General features: G+C 36.2%; 1 protein-coding gene across 1 annotated transcript; it reads right to left on the bottom strand.

The window, feature by feature from the left end:
- Window positions 1–569: 569 nt before the first annotated feature.
- LOC129787962 (helix-loop-helix protein delilah) lies at window positions 570–10,271 on the bottom strand. Its single transcript, XM_055823860.1, has 2 exons — window positions 9,641–10,271; window positions 570–1,580 (listed from the first exon to the last, which is right to left on the bottom strand). Exon 2 carries the CDS (start codon window positions 1,527–1,529, stop codon window positions 624–626), a length of 906 nt encoding a protein of 301 aa, XP_055679835.1. The 5' UTR covers window positions 1,530–1,580; window positions 9,641–10,271; the 3' UTR covers window positions 570–623.
- Between the last annotated feature and the right edge of the window lie 16,661 nt (window positions 10,272–26,932).

Genomic DNA, 26,932 nt, shown 5'->3' with positions numbered 1-26,932 from the left:
TTGTTTTTGAAACTTGAAATGTTCTAGACAGTTGTAGGGCTTCGCAATACCTTTCATTTGATACCAAGATGGTCAAAATCGGTCAAGCCGTTCTCGAGATATATCGAAAAAACACTTTTTGTTTTAGGCCGCCATATTTGCTAAACCGCTTGACCGATTTTCAAGTATGGATTATCGATGAAAACGTCTCACTGAGCTCTACAACATACTAAAATTTCAGACCTCTAGCTATAAGGGAAGTGGTTGATAGTAGTTCAAAATGGCGGACGGCGGCCATCTTGGATTTCAAAAATGCGAAAAAATGAAATTTTACACCCACATTTCTATAGAAAACTTCAAACCGGAAGTCTCTATCTGTTACCGTTCTCGAGCTATAAGGGAAAGTTTGGGCGACCGGCCGGCCGGCCGGCCGGCAGGCCGGCCGGATCAAAAATTTTCCACCACCATTTTTGGAATGTGGGTTGTCTGAAACGTGCTCATACCAAGTTTGAGCCCGATCTGAGGTGGTCGGTTTTTCCGACGATTACAATACTTGGTGTTGGCCACGAAGTGGAACACCAACTAATAATGGATGGCAATTTATGGGGGAGAGGTTGGGTCTATTTACACGACACCGATGTAGGTCACGTTAGGTAGATATCGAGGGCGGAATGTTCGGAGAAGCCTGAGTGGATCCAGTCGTCGCCGAAGGGATCAAGGTGCCCGAGGGGGCTGAGACAGGGCTCGGACAGCTGCAGGGATTCACTGTCTGACTCAAGGAAGAGCCCAAGTTCTAAGCTTTCACTGGGGGTACAATGGAAGGGCTTCATACTCTGCCCCAGGGGACTGAGGCAGGGTTCAGACAGTTGGAGACTTTCACCGTCCGATTCGAGGATTAGCCCCAGATCGGCCGGACTATCGTCCATGGGTGGTGTGAGGCAGGGACTGAGATCCTTCTTGAGCCTCTGCTCCTTGACACTCTGCCCAGAGCGCGGGGTCATCTTCACACGATCCACCATCATGTCTGCATCCTCAGGCTTGGCATTATTGTTAATACTTAGGCTATTGTTATTGACTAAGAGGCTACTATCACTGGACGCATTTCGCGACAGGCACTCGCTCAGTGTTCTGATGTACTTCATGGCGAGCCGTAGGGTGGTGATCTTCGTTAGTTTTTCATTCGTCGACGACGAACATGACGCCTGAGCGGCGCCGGCCATTGAAATTGGTACACACTGGCGCAGACTCTCAAATGCCGTATTAATTTCCCGCATTCGCGTCCTTTCGCGCGCATTAGCCGTTTTCCGCCGGTACTTGCTCAGGGGTGCTGCCTTCGACTTGGGCTTCTCCCGGACACCACGCACCTCCGGCGATGACGTCCCAGAGGTGTTCTGTGTCCCCATATGCCGTGCAGAGTCCCTCTTCTGGCGCTGCCGCAGCGAATACTTTTCATTCTTCTTAGTTGGGGTGTTGTTGTTGGTGTCAGCGGTGGGATCAGCCACGGGTGATTGATCCAGCGTGATCATTTCCGCCGTCCGGTGCATCCTCATAGAGCTACTCTCTCTCTCTCTCTCGCAGAATCACCTCAGTGCGGCACGGATCTGCGGCAAAAGCAAACAAGAGACATGCATTTAATTTAAATTACATTTTCTCGTTGACTTTTTTCCATTCATTTTCATTTTGTCGCCACGCACTTAAAGGTGTGAATGTGCTTTGAATTGAAATTCAAATAGTGCGTGGAGTACAAGGTGGAGTTGTCTGTTTTATTCTTTCACTGTACATAGTCGGGGTCGTGGGTTTTTATGGAAATTTTACATGCTGCTGAAATTTTAAAGATTTTGCAATGAGATATGTATTTTTAACGATATTCTTGGAGGTCGTTTTTCATGGGCTTTAAAATTGATTAAGATCTGTCAGTTTGTATTGGAATTGGCTAATTTTTATCTCTCAATTTGAAAGAGGAATTTCTAATTTTTCCGGTGTAATAAAATTTATTTATTTAACACAGGAAAAAAATATTTTCCATGTTTTCTTTTGATGATCTTGAAGTAATAGAATTTCCCTACACACAGATGTAGAAATTACCACGATATGCTTAAAAGATTTTATTCCGGGACGATTTAAAAAATGTCAAATTGGCCACAGTGGCCAGTAAAGTCCTCCAATGGTTAAATATGATTAAATAGGAAAATTTTCAATTTAAAAAAAATATGTACGAATTTTCATAAAGCCAGAAACATGTAGAGAAATTAAGTAAAATAGACAACTTTTCTACGAGCAAAACTTAAAATTTACAACCATGGCTAAGCACGTGCTAAAAGTTTTAAATACAAACTCAATTAAATTGCACGACATTGCAAAATTTGCATTTTTCATTGCAATTTTCTACATTTAAATTTTTCAAATTAGCCACAACTTTCCCCGCGATCTTCGTGATCCTCGCGATCCTCATTTTTGCCACCTTTTTAATTAAAATCTCCATACAGGTGGGATATTAGTGCTGATGGCACATAGTATGAAAGAGATCAAAGGAGATGCACTCGTGGTACACATTAGTGGGACCCATATAGCATGGGGAACGAGTTTGCGTATAGCATCAGCTCACGTTGTATCACGGAGGAGAAATCAATTTGTTCGTATATACAAATTTATCCCGCTTCTCTTTTGCATTATTTATTACACACTGAATGTGTCAATCAACTTATTTTATGCGATCTCTTACCAACTTATTGAGAGACTCTTATGGATGGAGTGCTGCCTTAATTTAGAGCCTTGTGCCCGCGTGTCAGACACGATCGCCGCGATGTGCAAAGTGGAGCCAAAAGGAGTGCGACTGGCGCATATTATATTGCGTTCACGAAAAAAAGCAACAACACAGAACTCCGAAGAGAGACGATTTTAATTGGTGTGGCGATATGAGATCGTGTCAAATTGACTCAAAATATTGACCATAAAATTCAATATCGAACACGATCGCGTTTTTCTCCTACCTTCTCCACGAACTTCTTTATTGGTTCAGGAAATCATTGGCGCGCGAAGACGCAATCCCCGCGTGTTAATCACAGATCGTAGATTAGAGAGGGTGTCTAGTTGAGCATTTTTTTTGTCTTTCTCTTCCTAATCTAAACCTGAACGATTTTATTTATTGTCCCACTATTGAGGAATTTATTTCCAATTAATTCCAACAAATTGGTGAATAATTGATTGGTAAGAGGTGCCTGTCCTCCGTGGCCATGTCTTTCGCATCTCCGCGATTGATACACATTTCTTCCCAAGATCACGCTGAAATTTATTGTCACAGAATTCTTTTTTTTTCTCCGTTTTAGCTCTTCAGTTTGTCGTAATATTTTTGTCACCTCCGAAAGGTGATTAATTTTCTTTGAGCCCGTTAAAATTCCTTCTACGCGAGAGCACAAATTTTCCGTTTGGTATAAACCATCCAGAAGCCCTCTTTAGCATTTCGATGATTGTCTCTGCCACGGCGATAATTGGTCTGTCTGCAGCAAATAAATTTATGAGGTGTGTTAAGGGCATTCCGGCGATGCAGAAAAATAACTGAGAGTTGAGGAAAAAAATATTGGTAATCGATTGCCGCAAGAGACACGGTCTTGGACACGGCGCGATGAGACAATTCGGGAGGGAGCTAAAATGGGATACTTTAATATCTCATTTTTCATCGGTTCGCTACCTCCAAAAAAACAAATGGGGAGCATTCATAATTCTGTCGCAAAATTGCATTCTCGAGGGCGAATTGGTAAACCGAGAGCCGCGGACAATGTTGCAGATTGTTAATGATTTCATGTTGGGGAAAATTTATTCGGATGTTTTTAGGCAAATTTATTATGAAGAAATAAAATTTTAAGAGAAATGTTTTAGGGAGTGACTAAAATAATTACAGGACTCACATTAAAACGTAAGAGAGGGTCGTACGTAGTGAGAAGAAGGTAGAATATAGTGAAGAAATTTAATAAAAGATTGAAGAATATGTTTATTTCTGAATAAGAATTTCAAAAATTGCATATTTTGATCCTGATTCAGGGATCAATCTTTGGGAAAAATTGACTAGTCAGACAATATTTTTTAAAAGATTTCTGAAATTTTCTGAAGATCTTTTCAAATTTTCTTTAACATGTTTTAAGTTTTTTTTTATTCAAGAATAATTTACGATTTCGAGCTTTCTTAAGATTTTTAAAATTTCTTTAAGATAAAGGTTAAAGAAAAGATTAAGGTTAAGATTTCTTTAGTCAGGCTCTGAATTGGACTAAATGCATATTTTTCGTAGATTTTTCCTAATTGTCTTCGGGGATCGGAATTCGTAAAAATCTTCAAGAAAAAAGGCATTTAGTCTCATTCCGCCAGACTAAATAAACCTTAACTTTTTCTTAGGAATACTTTAAAAAAATCATTAGTTTTTCATATGAAAACTTTATAAATCTTAAGAACTCTTAACTTTCGCTTAAAAAAATAATGAAATTTTAAGTTTCGCTTAAGGAATTTAATGAATCCTTAGTTTTCTTAAGAAAACTTAAGACATGTTTTGAGAAAATTTGGAAAAGTCTTAAGACTGTGTGACTAATGAATTTCACTCTTTATTCTTTTTATTCGTAAAAAATTCATTATAAAATGTATTAAATAAAAAAATTAAGATTTTGTAATCTTAACTCCCGAGAGTTAGAAAGGAATAAAACAAATCTAATAAAGCTTTAACCCGGCGTCTCCACTGTTTTCAAATCAAAGTCTTTCCTAAAGTTTTTTTATTTACAATTTATTTATGATTCTTTTTTTATAGAAAGAAAGAAGGAGAATGCAAGACATTTAACCTGCAAGGTTAAAAAGCTTTTTTCACAAAAAAATATAAGATAAAGATTTCTTTCTTTTAGCACAGCAATTAGCAATATAATCTTCTTATAAGATGTGATTAAATAAAATTAATTCGCTATGCCAATCTTCGTTTCATTTGCATGCTTTTTTTTAGCAAAAGAACTTTTTACACAACCTCTGAGCAAGGTGTTAAGTAGCAGAAGCTGGCACGTGGGGTGGATTTTGTAGCTTGGACGATGAAGCATAGAGAGGTGTAGTAGAATGAAAATGGTGTATATGCAAAGAAATGAAAAATCGATGAAATCTAACAATAATAAGACTTACACGGGATTTCTTGACATGGGAGACAACACAACAGGGCGAGTCAACGGTTTGTGATACAAAATAAATTGATCACATTGTAGGTAGTTGGGTGAACATAGCGTTTTCTCATTGAAAAACTCCGGAGGAAGAGTGGTTGCGCCCGTGTGTGCATTGGGTAGGTAGGTATGTATATGGCACAACAACGAATAAAAGATGGGAAAAAAAGTGAATTCACTTCCAATTGGGAATTGTATGTTTTGGAATTTTATATACATACATAGCACACAACACAATTACAATAATAGCATGTAAAAGCATAAAGGGAGGGAAGGTGAACAATTTCACGGTGTCTGAATTCAAAAGTGGCTTCTTATTAAAATGATTTTTTGCCTTCTTCTTCACCCAGTGTCTCCGCTCATGGGGTTCATTGGAAGACCCACACGGGAAGATTTATGACTGTTGAACCACTAAATTGTTTGTCTTCCACGTATTATCACTGCTATGCCACAATATAATTTTCTGTGTTTATAAATTTTACAAACTTTATTTCCCCCGCGATTGATTTATAGCAGCGGCGTGGCTCATTAACATTGTTTTTGTTCCCCGTTTTTGGGTGATCTTTATTGTTGTGCGTGTGATTATTTTCCGTGAGGACAGATCAATGTGCGCAACCATCGCTGATTGCTGCAATTTTCATCAACCTCTGCAGGACGCATTTATTTATGATTTATCGCTTTTTTATTTTTCTTTCTTTTGGAATTTTTTTCTTTATCTTTTTTTTAAAGATCGCAAGATCGCACAATTATTTTATTTAATTATTTCTCCTTTTCTTCAAGAATATTTTTTTTTATTATTGTAAGAAGAGAAGATAATCTGTGAAATCTTATAATAATTTGTAAAGAATAAAATTTTATTTCTCCTAAAGATCGCAATGAAAAAAGGCCAATCCGCCCCCGCGATCACGATTCAGCTGTGAAACATCCCAAGATCGTGTTTCATGGTGGTTTGCGTCTCATCTCACAAGTGATCTCGCGATCTTATTCCGTGAGAAAAATTCCACAATATCAACTAAATTCTCCCTCATTCCTCCCACACGTCCTACCAGTTCCTCTCGTCGCAATTCAATTGAGGCAGGAATTAATTGGGAAAGAGAAACTCTTTATTGTAAAAATTAATAGAAGATTACTTGACTTCTATTCACAAAAGCGGTGGGATGGAGGAAGAAAAGAATTAATAAATTTAATTACTTTCGACAAGCAATAATTTAATGGTGTCGCTTTTGATGCAGCAAAAGAAAATTTTCCTTCTTGGCACACAAAGTAAAGATGATGAAGATGATCGTGAGTTATTTTCCAGTTCGCTCTTTTTGTTTGTCACCTAATAGCCATGCGCCAGGGATGTCACATGAACATGCCGGTCCACAAGGCGATCAATTTGTTCCATGCATACGTATTAATTTGGTTGAAAAGTGTGAAAAATTGAGTCTCCGTATCGCATTGAGAATCACCGTGGAAATAGTTGCTGAGCATAAATTTAATCACATGCGATCGCGTATGACAGAACATAATCTTTTTTTTCCTCCACCATCACCTCCTTTGGCGACTGATCGTTCGGGCAAATTCATACGGATTGGCGATAAATAACTCATTGAGCAGCAAACGTACAAGAAGCGACTGCATTGAATATTAATTAGTCATCGGTTGATCGAATTTCAAAAAGTGTGGAAAGATCACACTGTGCGATCACGGCGGGTTTTTCGATTTTCGTGAAAAGTCTCAAGGAGACGAAGTATAATTTTGAGCTTCACACGAGGAGGGATCTCTGAACGTGAGGAGAGCTCCGTAGAAGTTGAGGATCTTTAAATTATGATCACGTCTTTTATGGTCATTAAAAGGTGGTGAATTGTGGCGATCCTACGAGGCATCACACACGATCATTTTGGTCACATAGGAGTGACGGCATCGTGTGGATAAAAAGAACTCGAAGAAGAGCCCACAGTGTATGTAATGTTGTATGTACAAACATGACGGGCGAAAAAAAAAGTAAATTGATATTTTTCACACGAACCACTGCATAATAGCAAAACACTCCGACGTGCTATACGGAGTTTGTCTTTTGCACACAGAAAATTTTAACATGATCCAGAAAAGTGACATTTTTGTTGTTGAAACTTTTGCAAAAAACCGCCAAGAAAATTCGGCACAAATTATGGTCTTTCTTTAAAGCGCACAAGAGCTCCTGGCTGTGGAGATTATTTCGTTGTGCCGCGATCGCGATCATCTGATCCTCAGCTGACAAAACGCGCTGTGTTTTACAAATAATGCACCTCCCTTTTTTTCGTGATTGCGATCGCGTAATTGTTGATTTTTCTCCCATCCACCACAGGAAGATCGCTCAGCGCAGGAGGACACGGTGCAGGGAAAAAAAAGAAGACAATCTCTCGATCATTTTTTTCTTCAGCACAAACGAAGATTCTTCACAAATCGCGCGACAGATCAGTGATATTGTGTTGTCAGTGTGTGATGTAATTGCAAAATAAACTGTTGGGAATTCACCTGGTGATCTTGCGCGCGGGGCTTTATTTGCAGAGCGAGGAAATTTTGCTATTTGATTGATTTGATTGTCATGCCATTAGCATGTGGCATTAAGTAGCAGAACGTGTTTATTGCCATTTAATGAATGAATTGTTGTTCAAATACATGATCTCTGAAGGGTATGCAATTGGACATAAAACTCTTTTGATTTATTGCCAACTATTTTTCATCATATTTGTACTTTTGCCAAAGGGGCAAACAATTAAATCTTTTTTCTTAGGAAAAATCTTTTCCAAGACCGACAACTTATTGCCCAGGTGTTGAGGTAAAATAAAGAAGGTACAGAGGGCAAGAATTTGAAAATTGAACTCTAAATATTTGTCTTGTTCAGATAGTAGAGGATCATCTTGGAAAAGTTGTAAAATGAAAATTTTAAGAGTGATCATTCAACAGAAAATAATTTTCAAAAACAAAAATAGAATTTGTTCCAAGAAAAACCCGAGGAAAATGAATAATTTGGGAATATTTAAATTAATGGAAATAAAGGAAACTAAAGAAAAGAAAGAAAATTAAAGGAAGGAAATAAAATTGAAGAAAATTAATTAACGGAAAATTTGACATGATCGAGAATTCCTTGATATTTTTTTTTTCAAGTGATCAGCTTTATCCACAAAATAATTAAATTTAAAAAGGGTTTTTCTAAAGATTCGGAAAAAACGAATTTTATGGTTGTTTTTAAAAATATTTCCTTAAAAGAAATTTAAAACAAAATCTTAAACCAAACAGATATTTTAGAAAAGAAATTTAACTAATTTACTTCTTTTGATGATTAATGAATTTGTTTTATTCAATATTTGAACTAATCATTTTAAGAAGATCGCCAAAAATGTCATTCCATCTCAAAATAGTTTTTTGAAAATATTTTTTCAAAACCTAAAAGTTTCGTGATCTTTACGAAAATTTAGGATCTATGTATAAAACTTTTGATTTTTTTTTGATCATCGATCACTTATTGGCCCCTTGAACTTTCCTCTGGAGTCGATCGAGGTGGCGATCAAGCACAAAAAGTAAAACAATGCGATCACCCGGAAAAGTTGTGAATACTTTTTTTTCTTCCACGATCACGTGCATTTGCAATGCATTGTGAATTTTTGCAATCATAAGATCGATGGCATGGACTTGTGCGGAACGACAATTCGTCATATTTATATGACACAAGCAGTCAAAAATACATTAAAATTCATTCTTCGAAGTTGATTTTCTTGCAACTTGTCTTATTTGTTCGGTACAGAATCTCTCTCTCCTTGCCTTCGTGTTCTCCTTTTTGCTCACTATCGCGTTTATGCCAAGTATAAATAATAATTAGTACTTGAACAAGATCAGCATGATTGTTTAACAAAATGTGAAACAATGTAGATAAATTATTTATGATTCACTTTAGAGAGAGATTTTTTTTTACATTTAAAAACTCCCTCGTTCTTGTTCCTTCTGCTCCACATTATTTTTTTCTTTATTTAGTTTTTTAATGTTTTCGAGGATCACTGGAGATTGCAATCGTGCGCCAAAGTTGTTTAGGGTTGAATTTCATGGGATATTTCCAACGATGTTTATTTATATTTTGGGGCTTGGCATGCATGGAGTGTTGGAGGAGTCGCACAGAGAGGGATCGCGAAAATATGATCGTTTATTATTATGTTTTATGGTGTGTTAAGTTTTAATGAATTTTTTGGTTCGATTGAAATTTTTTATTGTGTTTGCAAGAAAATGGGATTCTTCGTGGCCATTTTGCACGGCATTTCCAGGCACTTCTGGGCGCCCATAAAAAATACTAATATTTGCAGAATGTGTGAAATATACGTTCGCACTTGCTTGTTGCACTTTATTGCTTTTGGGTGTCTGGAGGATCACTGATCGTTATATTTTTTTTTACACAACAAAACAAAATTAATGGCCTTTTTGAGAGGATCTTTTGTATGGAAATTCTTAAGAAAAAAAGAATTCACCTTTTGAGTTAATTAATCCACAGAGACGCTGAAGGCTGTATGTTGGGGAATTATCCAAAAAAAGTTCGTCACTCGTGCGATCTTCACTTGGATGGATGATCACTTCACAGAAATCACGAACAGGAGATGAAGGATACGATGTTTTTTTTTAAATTTTAAATGAAAGAGTTCTTTTGATGGGGCTTTTTACTTGATCACGACACACTCTCAACAGTCATCCACCGTCGGTGCCCCATTGACCCAATACGATCGCGATCGGGTGGGTAGTTCATGAACACCGATGCTCTTTTGCACTGCAATGCAAAGCATCCACTTCATAACTCCCTCTCCGAGAACTTGGTCAATCGCGAAGGATAAATTCTCAAGAAGATCACGCACTTTTCTTTTTATTTTTCTTGAAACTTTTTTCAATGATCTTTCAAATGTTTTTTTTTCCTGGGATGGGGAATGTGTGTATTTCGTATTGTGATGTTTAATTCGGAGCGATTATGGGGATTTAAATAGTAAAAATAAAATGAAGTACTTGTGTGATGGTTAAAGAGTATCGATTCGTTCGTTCTTATTTTCACAAAAGATGCAAAAGGTTCTCAGGCTCTCTTGTGCGTCTTCTCAGCTCGAGTGCCGAGTTGAAACTGAGAAGAATCTCTGAGGCAAAACTGCGTGGTCGCAGAGTATTTTGTAGAGGCAATCATTGGGGAGTCTGTCGACAGGCGGCTGCGGCGGCGGACTCGGATGGTGGGGAACCACGATCAACACACACGATCGCATGGGGAACAACCACGATCACTTTACAGGTACTTTACGCTTTGCGATCGCACATGCGAGAGTGAGATTATGTGTGTCTCACTGAATGGAAGGAGCAAAAAGCAAGATGATCAATCCGCGATCGTGAGTACCCACACTCGTGGGGAGCCACAGAGAAGAAAGGCCGCGCGAAAGAGTGAAAATTGGTGAAAGAATCTTCTTTTTGGGGAGGGCTTCGACTTTATACATACCTACATACTAATTTTGTAGGTATATAAAATCCCCATGTAGGTACGATAAGATCGCACAAGGGAAGAGCGGCTGATGCGCGATCACAGACACTCAATCGCGCATCTTCACAGCAAATCGTGATCGCATCAAGCGGCTGCCAGAGTGATTCGCATACATACACCGTATAGCGATGACTAATTCCAGGTGATCATTTGACCCGTGTACGGGGGCGGGAGTGGCTTCTTGTCACTTCTCTTTTGTCTTCGCGTCTCCCCCACCTTTTGCACAAAGGGGGGCCGAATCCATCACGCACGGCATACAAGAGTGGTGGCCAGGTGATCTGATTGGGCGGCCAGCACGCTCTCATGTGTGACAATCGCACTTTCCATTTCATATTACATACATATATCTATGTATGTAGCATACAGTGCTATGTTGCTTAAAGGTCCGTGGGCAATTGAGCAATGGGCAACCCAAAGGGGCGAGAGAGAGATGTTAATGGAAGTGGACAGCCACAAATGGCATTAGCATGTCTCCGTGTCAAGTTGCCCCACAATTGGGGAAATAGCCGATTGACACGGAGACAAAATCACACACGGCTCTCGCACAAATAAGCCACGCATTTCGCATTTAAGACCTCATGCTATATAGGTACATATGTATGCAATGTGGACCCAGTGTTTCAGTAGCAAAATGTTATTCAAGAAGCCACAAGACCGCGCAAGGGGATCCCGCGCGTCTCAGCATCGATTGCATCACATGTTGGCGCCACTCGGTTTGTGTCCTTGTGGCGTATACCCTCAGCATGATTATCCCAGTTAGTCTGTGCAATAAAATGCGGCGGAGGCCTTTTACTCTCCCTCCATTTATGCACTCTTCATCCACACTGACTTCGGGTTTTGTGCTATTCTTGGGCCATTTTCAGTTTGTTCTCTCAGATGGAATGGATTTATACTTCCAAGAATCAACAGAGCAAAAGTCAATCTAGATTGGAGATTCAGCTAAAGGGGTCACAGGTTTGATCGTGAGAAGCTCTCTACATATCAATTCAGATCTATGTATGTATGTTATATGTAGGTAAATTTAATGTAAGTTCATAAATTATGTTAAAACAAAATGTAAAACACTTTGGGAAAATTATGTATTTGAAAAAGCTTTTGAATTAAATATATAATGCAAAAACAGTAAAGATTTTTTTCCTAAATACTTTTCCAAAGAATAATGTGGGTCAAAAGTTTCTCCTTGACCCATGACAACCCCCATATACTCCTCAAAAATCTCCCTTGTTCGCTTCCTGTCGAGAGAAAAATTTGAGATTTTTTATTGATTCTCTGAAAGTTACTTTAAAGCTCTATTGGAAACTGCTGAATTTATTCAAATCAGATAGTTCATCAATAAGGGAAAGCGATGAAAAAAAACTCATAAAGAGAATAAAAATATCTCAAAATATAATATTTCTTTGGATACTGGCTAGATAGTTAGATATCTAGATAGATAATAGCTTGAGAAAGAATTACAAGGTGGAATATTTCGTATTCAACCCTTTCGCGTTTTTTTCGTGAAAAAATGATCCGAAAACGACCCAAAATGATGAAACATTTTATTTTTCCAATCTTTTATGAATGCAATTGTTTTTCCCAGTAAAATATACATAGAATTCACGCAGAAGAACTCGAAGAAGATGTTTTGCCTGAAAAATACGCTCTGAGTTCGTTTATAATCGGGATAAAAGAGCGCATGTTGGACGCGAAAGGGTTAAATGAGATCTTTTGCACTATAAATGCAGGTAAAAAGATATTTGAACTCTTCTTAAACTCTTTCTGATTTTTTTTGCCCCACTCTCACGACTGTTTGAAAAAATATATAATTTCGTTCAATGAGCTTTTGTTTTTGCACGAGTAGGTATCAATTTTCTTTAAAGAAAATTCGATAGACGCTCTGATGCATATGCTTCATGTTTAATAAGAAATTTTTAAGCAAATTTTTTTTCAATTTTCTTTTAGTTAATTTCAGTTGAAAATGCGAAATATATTTAGCTTCTTGGTATGTTATTTGACACTTTACATACCTATGTAATTTCATATATTTTTTATGCTTTTTTGGAGAATTCACAAAAATGAATAAACCCCTTTGATCATCCTTACAAGAAAAGGATTAATATAAAACTTATTGCTAAAAGAGTTTGTAAAAATAATTCAAATTATCCTAAAAATTCTCAAGAAAGAATAAGAAGCCCACCAAACTCATTTAAAGATCTGCAATCTTAGAAATGTTTTCAGGACGTTTTACAGCTCTGTGAGTGGAATAAAGACCTCGGTCAAATATAAAAGTCTAATCGTGATCATCTCGTTTGGAGTGTATAATAAACCATATACAATGATCATCCATTTTCATTTGGCACGGGCCATTCTTCTTATTCATTCTGCAGGCCAAAGCAATCGCGCGGGACCCCAAGTGGACTTGGCAGTGGGGGCACAGGCGCTTTTTGCCGCAAAGAGAGATGTAATGAGTGTGTGCGCAAAAGAAGGCAGCAACCTGCAACAATTGCAAATTCTAAGAATATAAACAACCCAGAATCCCAAAGGAGTGGAGAGAGGTACACATAAGTATTATAAAAGCCAAGGAGGAGACAATCATTTGGCGATCGCAAATATTAAAAACATTATGCTCGTTTTCTCTCTCTCTCGAGTTTAATGATGCTGTGTGTGCCATTGGGAGTGGGATGTGGCTGATGCATTGTGGATGGTATATAAGAGAGATCATCCGTACTCGCGTGGTGGGATCACCCAGGCGAGATACCCGTGTAGTTTGCAATGTCATTCGCGATCATTAATCAATATTCGCGCGGGAAGAGTGCAGCACAGCGAAGCAAAAGGCGAATTATTTGTCGCCATACAGAGATCAACCATTTAACTCATCGCAAACATCTTCTCCAAACGGGAGGCATAAACAAATTCGTCAGCAATTTTGCCATGTCAGCTTGCAGAGCACGTGCATCATTGTCTAATTGTTCTCTCATGTTAAATTGATTGATTCAAAAAACCCACCGTGGGGCACACACACAAAATGTTCCCCATCCAATTGCCATATTACCTGAATTTTATTGATTAGCCATTCATCGGAGAGAAATTTTTCTTTTTTATGTTAAAGCCTTTTTTGCGTCATTCCCAAAAACGTCCTCCACCCCGAAATTATTTGTATGCGCGTAAAATTTCTTATTTTTTTGCGCACTCCACGGTGCTCAATTTAACAGAACTGATTGTGAGGTTGGCACAATAAAAGAAAACGCATTGGATTTACATACAATGTGCTTTTGTATCTCGATGACAAGATCAGCATTGCGCATTCGATAACTACTCGTTTTTATAAGCCATACGGCCAATTTTATATTTATACTTTTGTAATTTCGACATCGTGCAGATGAATGAAAAATCAGCGATTTTTTTTCTTCTTTGACTTGTTGGTGCTACCTCATCCCAGGGAGAAAAAGTAGATCGAAACTTCTTTGGTGGGATGTCGCGAGCTTCTTGTATTCCTGGCTTCTGTGGGCGAGGTGACAAAGCACTTGAGGAAGAAGTATAAGATCATGCTAGAAGTTTTGCTTCTTTGAGATGCTCAATCAATGGCTGAGATTGAAAGTTTGACCGTGAATCACGTTCTAGACTCTAGAGCAACATTCAAAAATTCCTTTTGTTTGATTTTCTTTTGTAAGAAAGTTCTTATGGAATTTATAAAATTGATTTTTCATTATTTTATGAATAAAAATTGAGAATAAAAAATGATCTTCAAACCAAAAATAAGTTAAGTTTAGTTAATTTGCTGGTAAATTCACCGTAAATGTATATTTCCGGGAAATTTTCTCTATTTTAAACATAAAACCAGTAAATTTTCTAAGAGTGTAGTTGAATTAAATAATTTTCTTAGTTTTTTTTACGAAGTTGTTATAGTTAATTTTTTTTAGTAAAAAAAAACTAATTTTCGTCTTTTTGAACATAAATTTCTTGTAAACTGGAGAAAATAGTTCAAATAAAATTATAATAAAATTATTGCAGGAAAAAGTAAAAATAAAATTTTAGATGTTTTAATTAGAAATTTTGTTAAAAATAAAAAAAAATTAGTAAAAAAAAATACGGAGAATTCATAGAGAAATTTACTGAAATTTCCTAAGAAAGACTAAAACAATTAAGGTTTTTTCGTAAACTTCAGTAAAATTTATTTAATTAAAATTTTAGTTAAAGAATATTAACTAAGACGTGTGCAGAAATACCGTAGAATGCCCATTCCGTAAAATTTACGGTGAAAATTTTTAGTGTATTGATAAAACCATCTTCGATCTTTCCTCCTCTAAAAGATTTCTTTGAAAAACCATTCCTCAAACAAGCAAAGAAACTGCGCAGAAAAATAACAAGAAGCGTGGCCGAAAATTTGACTAATCAAAAGAATGTTTATTTTTTCCTTCAAAGCAACAACACTCTTTTCTTGAAGTACATAGCAAAATGAATGGTGGAAGCCCCCCCAATGTGGGTTGGAGTAGAGTCGGATGTTATGCCTTTTAAATAAACAATGGCAATGGATTTTATTTGTACAAAATCTTTTCCATTCTCCGGTATGACCACACTCTCGGTGCCATATTCGTGGGCCCCGGGAGATTGATCAGGTATTTGTACAGAAAACTTAAAAAAGAAAATTAACCTGCGCATCCGTTTTTGGTACTGGCGCGTGTCCGAAAATGCATTCAAAAAGTATAATCCAACTTCTTCTTCTTGACACAAAACCTCTTTTATTTCATGCTTAGAGTGGCGTAAAAAAGCACGTGACATGGACCATTTTTTTTGTAATGTAGGAGATCACCAACATTTTATTTAATAGGACGGAGATGAATACATTAAGACAAAAATATTGGGTAAAGCTGCGAGAGTTCCAAGCATTTTAATTGAATTCATGGAATTAGATCGGATTATGGAGTCTCCTACAATGGCATTGCGGCTGTTTTTTTTTCTTCGTTTTTTGAGACTTGAGAGTGTGCAAGAAGTCTTAGAAATTCCAGGCGGGAGTATGAATGGGGAAATGTCTGATGGAATAGTAAATTAAAATCCGTAGGAGACAATTCTCCAGGCTACAAGAGAGAGAGAGAGTGAATTAAATTTAATAAATTCACTTTACAATACCCATGCTTTATAAGCTCCTAAACACAAGAGGGAAAAATCTGGGATTGGCTTCGTGTTCTGAAGGTAGAAATAATATAATTTGAGGGTATTGGAAGGAGAAGGAAGCAAAAAGTCTCACAGAGGAGATTAATTAACTTCCATGTGACCACTTTGGGAGCATTGATGCTGGTGTGTCCGGAGCCTACGCTTGGAAACACCTTTTTTCTTATACCAAACAAAAGTGGAGGCCAAATTGCCACAATATCTGCACATTCGAACCACTATGCCGGGGCTCATGAGAGAGAGCATGATTTACCCACTAAAGTCTCATAAACATATGTGAAAAGTTCCTCCCTACCCCCCTCCACATACAATGCCTCTGTGACATATTTCTTCATTGAAGAAACTGCACACATTGAGTATGTCCACACGGCACGGTATTGTACCCAGAAAATTATGTTAAAGTCAACAATACGAGCTTATGGGATTCGATTTGACATGCGAGGGTTCCGGAGCGTGTGCAAGTCTCGTGTACATACCATGCTTTTTTCGCGATATCAACATATTGCTACATTTTGTATTGCTCCTTCAACAATATATCGGTCAGGCGAGGGCTTTCGCTGGCTTTTTTTTGTACCAAGATATGTGGTATGACAAACAGAATTGGTTGAAATTATGCTTCAACATTGGAACAGTGTTGTTGATACAAGAAGAGTGGACATCAACGCTGGAAAAGACATCAACTATTGGTTTCTTTAAGCTCGTTTAAGGGGTTGGAAGCTTAAGATTTGTATCCTTTTTTGGCAGAGACTATTGTAGAGAATCAAATTTAATTAAATTAATTATATTTTGACTTTTTTTTAAAGACTTCAAACATAGGAAGGAGTCGGAAAATCGCTGTAACGTTCAAAAATGAAAGTCCGCGCAGAAATTTTTTTAAATTGCTCCCTAGTATGCAGCGCGGACAGATAAATTGGGAGCCTTCATCGGAAGGCGAAATTGTCATTTAGAAGTTAAAGACTTATTTAGTGAAAGAATATTGTAAAAAATAGTGGTGAAAGAAACTTAAAAGGAAAATTTCTGTGTAAGGAAGTTATGAGTTTTTTATGAGAAAACAAGTTACAAATGGCGTCCAACAATTTATGAACCCACGAGAAAAGTGATCCGAATTTTAATGTGAAAATTCATAGAGAATTAGGTCTCCCTGGGAATGAATTTTCCAAGTGTGGTATAGAATGTATTTGTAATTTTTTCTAAAACTTCCTCGGGAAAAGAATTTTTCCGTATTTCACAGTCTTCTACATAAGATAATTTCGCAATGGCAACCGTGAGATCGCTTTTCCATCGATCAATATCGGTTAGAGTATGACGTTGATCGATGGAAAAGCGATTTTCCGATTCCTAGAACAACATCCCCTTAATGTTTAAATATACTTAATCGTGTCATGCTTATCGTTGATTTTTTTTTTTAATTTGCTGCTGAGAATAGAATTTGAACCCCCATTAATTTCTCAAAGTCAGAGAATATGACTAGGACGAGGTACAGTGGGACCCAGTACAACGACCGCTTGGTTATACTACTCTCGCGCATTGAAAATAATGAGCGTGAAGAGTACATCCGAATGGTCGTTGTACTGGGGTCCCACTGTATGTCAAAAGAAGTTACCACGTTTCGTGACCTTCTATTATTTTTTTTTAAATTTTCATTAATATTCTTTAAAATATTAAATAAAATGCTTTTATCAGTTCTTGAAATTCTGTGCTACATTTCTTTTAAAGAGATTCTAGATTACTTGGGCTTCTTCCTGAAAGTGTGAAATATGTAAAAAGTTCTTGAATCTCCAAAGATTTGCAATCAGCCACCACTTAATCCAGAATGCGTTTTGGAAAGAAGAAAGAAAGTTTAAAGAAGTCTTCTTGTTCTATGTTAATTAAAACACAATTGATTAAAAAAGTCTTTTTTCTCCAGGTACAATTTCACCACGCTCGCAACCAGTAATGGATAGATGAAATGTTCATTACGAATTTAAATGTTTTTTCTGCTGTTTCTTTTCACTTGAATTAAAAACCTCAACTGAGATTTTTTAAATTTAAAAATGAGTGGAATATTAAAATAATTATTAGTTGCAGGGAAAATCTCTGAATTGCAAAACATAAAGTAATGCTTTGTTTTTGTGGCTGCAATTCCGAGATATTCCCTGCAACAATGAATATAGTTTTTTAATAAAAAAAAATAGCTTTATATTTGTTGATGTTTTAAGAATTGGCTTTTCAATAAGCTTCTTAAATCAAACTATACGCGTAAATTTCAAAAAAAGTTCTCGACATACCTGTGTTAATACGTTAAAATAAACAATATATTCTTCAATTAATTGCAGTTGAGAAATTTCAAAAAATCAAGCATTTCTCTATAAAACTTTCTTATTTTCCTAAAAAAAAAAACAGAGAAGAAATTGTTTACATTCAATTTTACAATTTTCCTTTATTTTTCCCTCAAAAAGAAAAATAAATTCTTCTTCTAACCATTAATGTAAAACTTTCCATAGATTGATAAACCCCTTCTGGAAGCCCGATTCTTGCGTACTTCACCTTCTCTCTCAGCTGTGAGTGGCATAGCGTGGGAGAGACCCACGCAATTTTGGAAATCTTCATCATTTCCAGCTTTAATTTATATTTCGAATTGTTGTTTGAATCAACAAAAGAAGATCTCTTTTGCAAAAAAGGGATCGCGCGCATAAAGGGACCACAACAGACACTTCTTATGTTTGTTTGCCAGCAATGGGGCCCCATTATGCAAAATAAGTCTCGTGCGATGCCCAAACAGAAGATGCGGAGATGACAAAAGTCCACATGGAGGACAATATGAAGGAATATTTACGATCATGTAGCACCGTCGTGTTTTTCTTCGTGACATCTGTTACTCACTCGCTCATCTCACGCTCGCCATCCACCCAACAACTTCTTGTTGTATGCCCCAACGGTGGAGTGAACCCATAAAATTGACCAAGTTATTGCTGAATAAAATTATTGCCGCCGCATCATCCTATGCCGTGCCTTTTCCTCGCCACAATTTCACTCACTTTTTCACTCCACATGATCCCCAAACTGCGACTTACGTGCCGTAATTGAATTATCCCCCCCATGTGATCGTGTGTGCAATTTTTTTCTTGAGTTGAAAAGAAATGGATGGCTCATGCAACATAAAATTTCATAATTTCGGCAATTATTGCTGGACAAGAGCAGCCACCCAACCGACAAAAAATACAGATCTTGGGATTTTTCATGCATTTTCGACATTATTGCACGCGTGCGTTCCCAAATACCCCGCTGTGCCTTATAAATTGGCTCACTTGCTCACGATATGTGGTTGTATACATACCTGTGAGCATCTCGCGAAAAGGGGATGAGTACACAACGAATTTATATTGTATCCAAACGAACAAACCAATGCGACTCCCCAGAAATCACCATGTCCCAAAGGAGGCAGGAGGGGGGGGGTGAGTGATGCATAAAATGCTGACCATCCTCCTGTGTGACGGTAGCCCCAGTGCAGTGAAAATGATATTAAATCATTTCGGAAGGTCCAACTATAATAAATTAAATCCCTTTTGCGCCATCCTCGCAAGTTGCATATAAAAATAAATTTATTATTATTTGATACTATATGGCGTCTTAAAGTGTTTTTTTCGTCACTTATTTATCATTTCCCATTTAAGCGAGCTGCACTCGCGGAGGGATATTTCGGACTTTAATTTACGATTCCTCAAATGATTAATCATAAGTCGTGCGCGCACCTTTCTGCCGCAAAAACCTTCTCTTTGGTTGTTGTTTGGGACAAAAAAAGCAGGGCAGGGTCTTTGCATGGTGCGATGGAAAATCAGGTGAAGAACATTTCAAATATACACAAAATCCAATTGATGTGCTTGTCAAGAATTAGTCACAAATTGGATGGGATTCCTAGAAATTGATTTCTCGAAGTCAGAGGCGACGCATAAATTAGCAAGTCGCATTGACCACAAAAACAACAAGACTTTAAAATTGGTAAAACCGCTTGTATTTTTATACATATAGTTGGATTTCTCCGAACTTGCGGTTTTGAGAAATTTACGTGCACACGGCTGTAAGATGAAAAAAAAGAGTCTGAAACAAGAGGTAATTCGATATTTTCAGAGCAAATACACCGTCTTGCTAATTAACCGAATCGAGCGATGTACATAAAATGCGTTCGTTAATGGGGCAAATACAAATGAATTTTGCTTCTAGGTTACGCTTCTGAATTATAAAATTTGCTAGATTTTGGTTATTTATATTAGAAGGATAATGAAGGAATTAAAACGAGCAAAGTAATAAGAACACGGGGGAAATTCTATAAAACAAAGAGAAAGTGATACAAAGCATGGAAATATTTATTCTGCAGTCTTGAGATATTTTTATTAAGATAATAAGTAAACATCATTAAAACTATATATAAAGTTAATGAAAGGCACTCAAGAGATGTTGAAGAGGAAGTAATGTGAGTTAAGGCGAGGATGAAGGATCATTAGGCAGGCGATGAACCACCAATAATTGAAAAACTTTGGTGAGTATAAATAAAATTTTTTAACTAGTAACGACTAGAAGAATAAGAAAAAAAAGAAATTAAATTGAGATCCCAAGTGTTATGAACCTAACTCCTGTATTACAATACAGGAGTTAGGTTCATAATGCTAGGGCCAGTCCATATTCATAGATGTAGATGATGTAGATACACAAAAATATCATGCAAAAATATCTTCTGACAGAATCATCTAAAGATAAATTTCCAAAACTTATGGTCCTTCAAGCTAAATAGCTAGAATCAATGTTAAACTAATTTTCCTTTTAATTCAAGGTAAGTGCTTAGAAACCTGAATGAAAGGCTACTCTGTACATTCTTCTAATAATACAGAGTTCTTTAAAGATTTTTTTAAAAAAATTTTTATTCTAAATTATAAATTCTTTTTTAATGTATTTTTAATCTTTTTATTCCTTTTTCGAATAAAAAAAAATAATATTAAAAATCCCAGCGAAGAAGACAATACAGTAGAGGAATTAAACAATGATAATAAAAAAAATTAATATCTAAATAATAAACTTTTTTCCTATGAGATGGTGTTAAATTGTGAGACAATTTAACAAGGACTTGCAAGGATAAGATTGGCATAAATGAGTATATGAGTGTATATGCAAAGTGCCGTTTCATGCCTAGCATGCCTGCTGTGGCACTGACTATTATGGCGAGCTTCATATGGGGCTCAACCCAAGATGTTTTGATTTAGTTTCCTTAACTATAGAAAATTAAATCAAAACATCTTGGGCTCAACCTAAAAAAAAGCAACATCTGTCGATTTCCTCCAGCGCCAAATCCATTAGCACATCTGTAAATATTATAGGTTTTAAAAATAAATAAAGAAATGACGTCTAGACTTACAATCCTATATATCTCTGGCAATGGTTTTCCCTTTATCAGGTTTGCAATTTCCCGTGAGTCTGAAAAAGTTTCTTTTGAAACTTACCTAAAAGCTAGATAAAGCCAAAAAAGCACCACTTCTATGTGAGCTGGTTAGAAGCTAGTTAGCATAGAAGTGGTGCTTTTCATTATAGTCGCTTCTTTTTTTTTTCAAATTAATTGCTGTTCCACTTCGTGGTTAGATTTTTTTATTTCTGAATGTCTAATGGAGCTTTACTCCCTAACGACACAAAAATTTCTTCTCAGCAATATTTTCGACAGCTGTTTAGAATCCCTCACAAGCCTGTATATTCATTCGTGAAAACTTCAATAACATGCTTTCCTAACATTCAATCTCTCACGTACAGTACAAGTGGCGTCTACAGTGTCTAATTCAGTTGGTGGAAAAATAATACATGACGTCACACCACGTGGGTGGATGATCAAATGGTCGCTTGATATTCCACTTGATCACTGGAGTTGCCTGCGCGATCGTAGGTAGATCCAAAGTCACACTTCTTCATCTCTTTTGTATGTAATACGGGTGATTTTTACATAAGCGCGCGATTTCATACATGGAGGTTTTCCTTTTAAGGAACATCTCGGCAAACAGTGTGACACATCCACGGTGTTTGCTAAACACACCAATGTATCTGTAGCACATTTTGTACTGTCGAGAGCTTTGAGGAGAGAAGAAAAATAAAAAGAGACCTGACCTTGCAACAAATTACTCCAAATCCCACCTGATTAGTGCTATTTTTAAACGATTCAGTAACACCGTCCACACCTCGAGTTCTTTGAAGCAAAATAATCCACAAAAGATTTATTTCTTATGTCTGTTCTTATGCGTTTTACAGCAGAGAATTTTCTCAAAAGGGAGTGAATGCTGCACACCGAGATGGCTTTCCTGGTGCATGAAGCCTTCCCACATTTTATGTATCCGAGTCTGTTATCGCGAGGAGTCCACATTATGGTGAGTGGTAGTAAATTGAAAGCGACAGATAACACCGTCGCATATTAATTATGAGACACTCTCCATTCGTTTATGATTGAAATGCCTATATTAACTCTCAATTTCACCTGTTTGCGGAAATATTGAGGAATTGCACCACCGGGCATATCTCGTGCAAAGTGAGTGTGACTCAAATCTCCATGAGAGCGCTTAGCGCACATTTGATGGGTGGTACAGGCGTGCAGGTTGTTGCGCGCACACACATATTTTTCCATGTTGGCTGAAATAAATCATAACTCTAAATAAGATTTTTAACTCCCATGGCAGCTTCTAAAAGTTCACTTTGGCTGTGCCAGAGGAGTAAAAGTGGTTTTGTTGCCATCGTGCAATTCCTCACCCAAAGAGTAAATTGCTAGTCGAGATATCATCACCTGAGACATGGTATCTAATCGTCTTGATAACTCGATCTCTGCACGATCGCGCCCACGTGCGATCACGTAATGTTCACACTCGTCTTCTCACGCCATATCGGGGGATTTCTGTGGGGCGAAGGAACGTTCTGGACGCGGGGTCGAAGGCTCTCGCGGTGATTCACACGATATCCACTCTTCCAGCCGCGATTGATTTTTTATGGTGCTATTGAACACATATTTTTTTTTACATACATACATATATAGATAGGTAACTATATAGAGTTGTCGTCCCGAGTTAATTCCAATAACTATAAAATTTAATGATTTCTATATTTGGCTACCCAAAAAAAGAGTTCTTACATTCAAAAATCGGCGATATTGCTGAAATATGGGTAACATGAGAATCCTCTTTGAATGAAATATTGGGAGACATCTTTCAGCTTTTCTTTTTGGTCTGAAGCGTTGGACAAGAAAAATAAAAATTCTTTGATTTTTATTAAGCTTATTTTGAATTAAATCAAGATTATATAGAATTGATTTAAGTCAATCAAAACTGAGCAGAATTAAAAAATCAATTGAACAATTTTTTTCGTTCATACAAAAATTGAACTTTTGACTAAATAAAGAGTATAGATGATGTAAAAACAATGCCTCACACACCTCGTAGATAATTTACGGAACTGAAAGAATTTTCCATAATGTATTCTATCGCCAAATTTTTATAATTGGCTCCACTCCAGTGGCTGAATGGCGTAGTGTTACGAGGAGTCTTACGTCTGATGGAATTGCTGGTCTTAGAGAAGAGTCTTTTGATATGTCTTGTTCCACAATTTTGTGAATATAATAAAATTGATGGAGACTCATTCTAGTATAGGCTTTGAATTTTAACGCTGAATGTAATTTAGTAGTATAGTGAGGGCTACATTGTAAAAACGGCTAACTTTGTATGAGCTCCGAACCGACTTAGCCGTTTTTACAATGTAGCCCTCGATATTATAATATACATAATTTTTTTTTAAAAAATGATATAAAGAAAAAAATCAGATTACAACCAAATTCTGTAGAAAATTTAATAGAAAAAATTTTCGTTAAAAAATTTGAAAATTTAATGTGAACTTTTAATTTGTTCTGTTTCTGGCTTCTCGAAATCTTTTAAAACTTAAAAATATAATATTTAAGGAAAAGTAACATTTTTTTTGAGAAGATAGTTTTTTTTTAAACTTAATAAAGATTTTTTTAATTGCTTTATTTTTCGATAATTATGCTACTATTATGTTTATTATCTGTATATTTTTAAAGATTATTATTATGTTCCAGCCTTTTTTGTGTTTGATAAAATACTTAACCTAATTTAGCCTAAACCCCCGTACCCCGTCTTTGTGATTTAAATAGTTATTGATCTAGGATGCAAAATAGAGATTTATAATAAAGAATTAGGATTTTCTAAAGTCGAATTTTCGGTCAAATATTTTAGTAATTTTTTTTTTAAATTCTAAACCAACGTTTTGGTCTTTTTTAAAGATTATTTAAGATTTCCAAAATATTGTTTTTCAATTGCTGTTGAACCGGAAAAAGGACTAAAATAGTTCGAAACGTCGCTTTTCAATAAAAAAAAAAATTAAGCAAATTAATTAAACGAAAATTTTGATTAAAACAAATTCTGAGGTTACATACATAGGTCGCTTTGTCCAATCAATTTATAAAGAATTTTTGAAAAGGCTAAAAATTCTTAAATTGATACATTCCAGCGACAATTTAGTTTTCATTTAAAATCACATTATCTTCAAATCCTTTTCGATCCTTTTACTTTCTCAATTTGCCAAACATTCAAAATTGAAGACATTGAAGACATTTGTTCTTTCAGTTGAATTAAAAAAAAAACTTCCTCCTTAAATAAAATTGTAACAGCAAGCTCCTAAAACAATCTCTTGGGCGTAACTCTATAGCTGCAAATTTTCTCAAATCAAAGCCTTTTAACCTTTAACAGCAATTTAACAGCAAACAAAAAAATATATAAGGCAATCAGAAGGAAAAGCCTGCAACTAATAATTCACAATCAAGTTCTAATTAAATTTCTTGAGGGGAACTTTTGAATTATTACCGTCTGCTGGTGGAGCGCCTAAAATTAATTGATTGTGGCTCGAAAACTCCTGGGTGAAAAAGGCTGACTGTGAGAAGATTGACACGGCTGGAAATCAATGCACTCGCGCATTATTTATGTTAAATGTCAAATAATGTGGAATGAATCCTACGCATATCATTTCACTTTCAGACCCCGTGAGTATGTACCCCGCGCATTTTGAGCTTTTCGTGGAGAGCATTCCGTTCCAGCAATGAGCAAAATGTCTGTCAGAATGTCACTCACATGAGTGCAGGTTCGCATTGAGAGGTTTAATTAAAGCCCGCGCGCGTGCACTTTGGAGTGCACAAGTAATTGTCGATAGATTGTAAGCTAAATGGTGGCTTTTTCTGGTTCACCGGACTGCATGTTTGGGCGGATAAATCTAAGCTGATGGGAGGGCAGGTGAAATTTGAGAATATGGATTTTTTTCTTATTCCGGTGTGTGAAGGAAAAGTACGCCCGGAGAGGGCATCGCGAGGTGTCCACTTTCTTTGACTTCTCCGTGGTTGCACAGCGACACTTTCCAACGGCTCTCGTCTTGACGCAACATCGCATTTATGCATAATGCGACAATATTGATAAACGACATCACACAAATTTTCCAAACCCAGGTGCTCGCACGCCAGCAGGCAGAAAGAGACGCCAAATGAAAGGTATCGCGTGGACTTGATGGAGAACGAATGGAAAAATTGTTAATAATAACACGTTGAATTTTTGTGTAGGCAGCCCCGTGAGTATAAGATCATATTTAATTTTGTATGTAAGCTCCATTGAGAGCACGATTTCATTCATAAAATCAAGACTGGAGCACGCGTATGTGTGTGTGTTTGGGTCAACTAAAAGCAAACTTCTTTTTCCACACGTGGATTATAAGTTTTGTGAATGATATACAAAATTGAGAGCTTTCCACATAGCAAAAAGGGCCTCCTCAGCTGAATATGCGGGGGCGAGATTTAATGCTGTTTTCTTGTATAAAAGAAAATATTATAAGATTCCGGAGTGAACGCGCTAATCATGCCCCATGTGACATCAATCGCCACTGCAAATGCAAAAGAATCAACATCTCTTGGATTTCCGATGGTCTTGTGAAATATACAATAGGAAATCACTGTGAGTGCCTCTTTCAAAAGACTTCTCTCGCCCCCGAACAATGTGAAGGTGGAATATGATAAAATATTCATATCGAGGGGCGGATGAGTAAATAAATTTTCTGCAATATTTAGAAGTTTTACGGAAAATGAGTTATTTTGCAAAAGTTTTTTTTAAGATTATTTTGTTGTTTTAGTTGAATTATTATAAAAGGAAATTGAAATGTTTAAATTTTTTAGAATAACTGAAAATTGTTTTAATTGACAAATATTTTGAATTCTTAGTCGAATATTTTATTACTATTCGTTAATATTCAATTATAAATTTAAAATATTTATGTATAATTTGATTCATAATAAGTGTGTACGGAGTCTTTATTTATTAATTTTTGATTATTTAAAATATTATTGTAAACATTAACGAATAGTCATTCATATTTATCTGGAATATTTTAAATATTCTGTACATAAATATTCTCTTATATTTACATCAAGAGGTGTTTATCTGGTGAATATTTTGGTATTTTAAGCCAATCATCCGAATATTTTTGAATATTTGAATATTTTACTTCACTTTTGCTGAAATCCGAACAATTCAAAACCGAAAAGAATCCAAAAATGTATTTAGGAATTTTGGTTTGAATTTAGTCTTTTTTTCGGGTTCAATTTATTACTTTTTAGCATTAATTTACTACTATTCGGTTTGAATTTAGTTCTCCTTTAGACTTTAATGATTTTTTAAAAAAATATTTTGTTCCTCAATCTGTACAGTTTTGGGACTGAAAACTAAATATTTATCGGTTTGAATTTATTCTTTTTATTTCATGGGTTGAATTTACTACTTTTCGGCTTGATTAAAGTGTTTTTATGCTTGAATTTAACATTTTTAGGCTTAGATTTACACTACCCTAAAAAAGTTTCCGGGCAAGGAAAAATGGGGTATTTTTGAAGGCAAATTTCAAGTGGCTATATCTCCGGCTGTGGTCAACCGATTTTCAAAAATTTATTAGTTTTGGAAAGGTACATTTCTCACCTTTCCAAAACTGGTAAATTTTTGAAAATCGGTTAACCCGTTATTTATTGGCAGCCATTTTGGTAAAGCTAGGAAAAAGCCTATTTTTCATGATT

Source organism: Lutzomyia longipalpis, chromosome 1, assembly GCF_024334085.1.
Source record: "Lutzomyia longipalpis isolate SR_M1_2022 chromosome 1, ASM2433408v1".
Classification (NCBI taxonomy): domain Eukaryota; kingdom Metazoa; phylum Arthropoda; class Insecta; order Diptera; family Psychodidae; genus Lutzomyia; species Lutzomyia longipalpis.
This window is presented reverse-complemented; position numbering and strand designations above follow the sequence as displayed.

Bases quoted from the DNA above. Each gene is read 5' to 3' on its own strand.
- LOC129787962 (XM_055823860.1), bottom strand. From the start codon at position 1,529: ATGAGGATGCACCGGACGGCGGAAATGATCACGCTGGATCAATCACCC.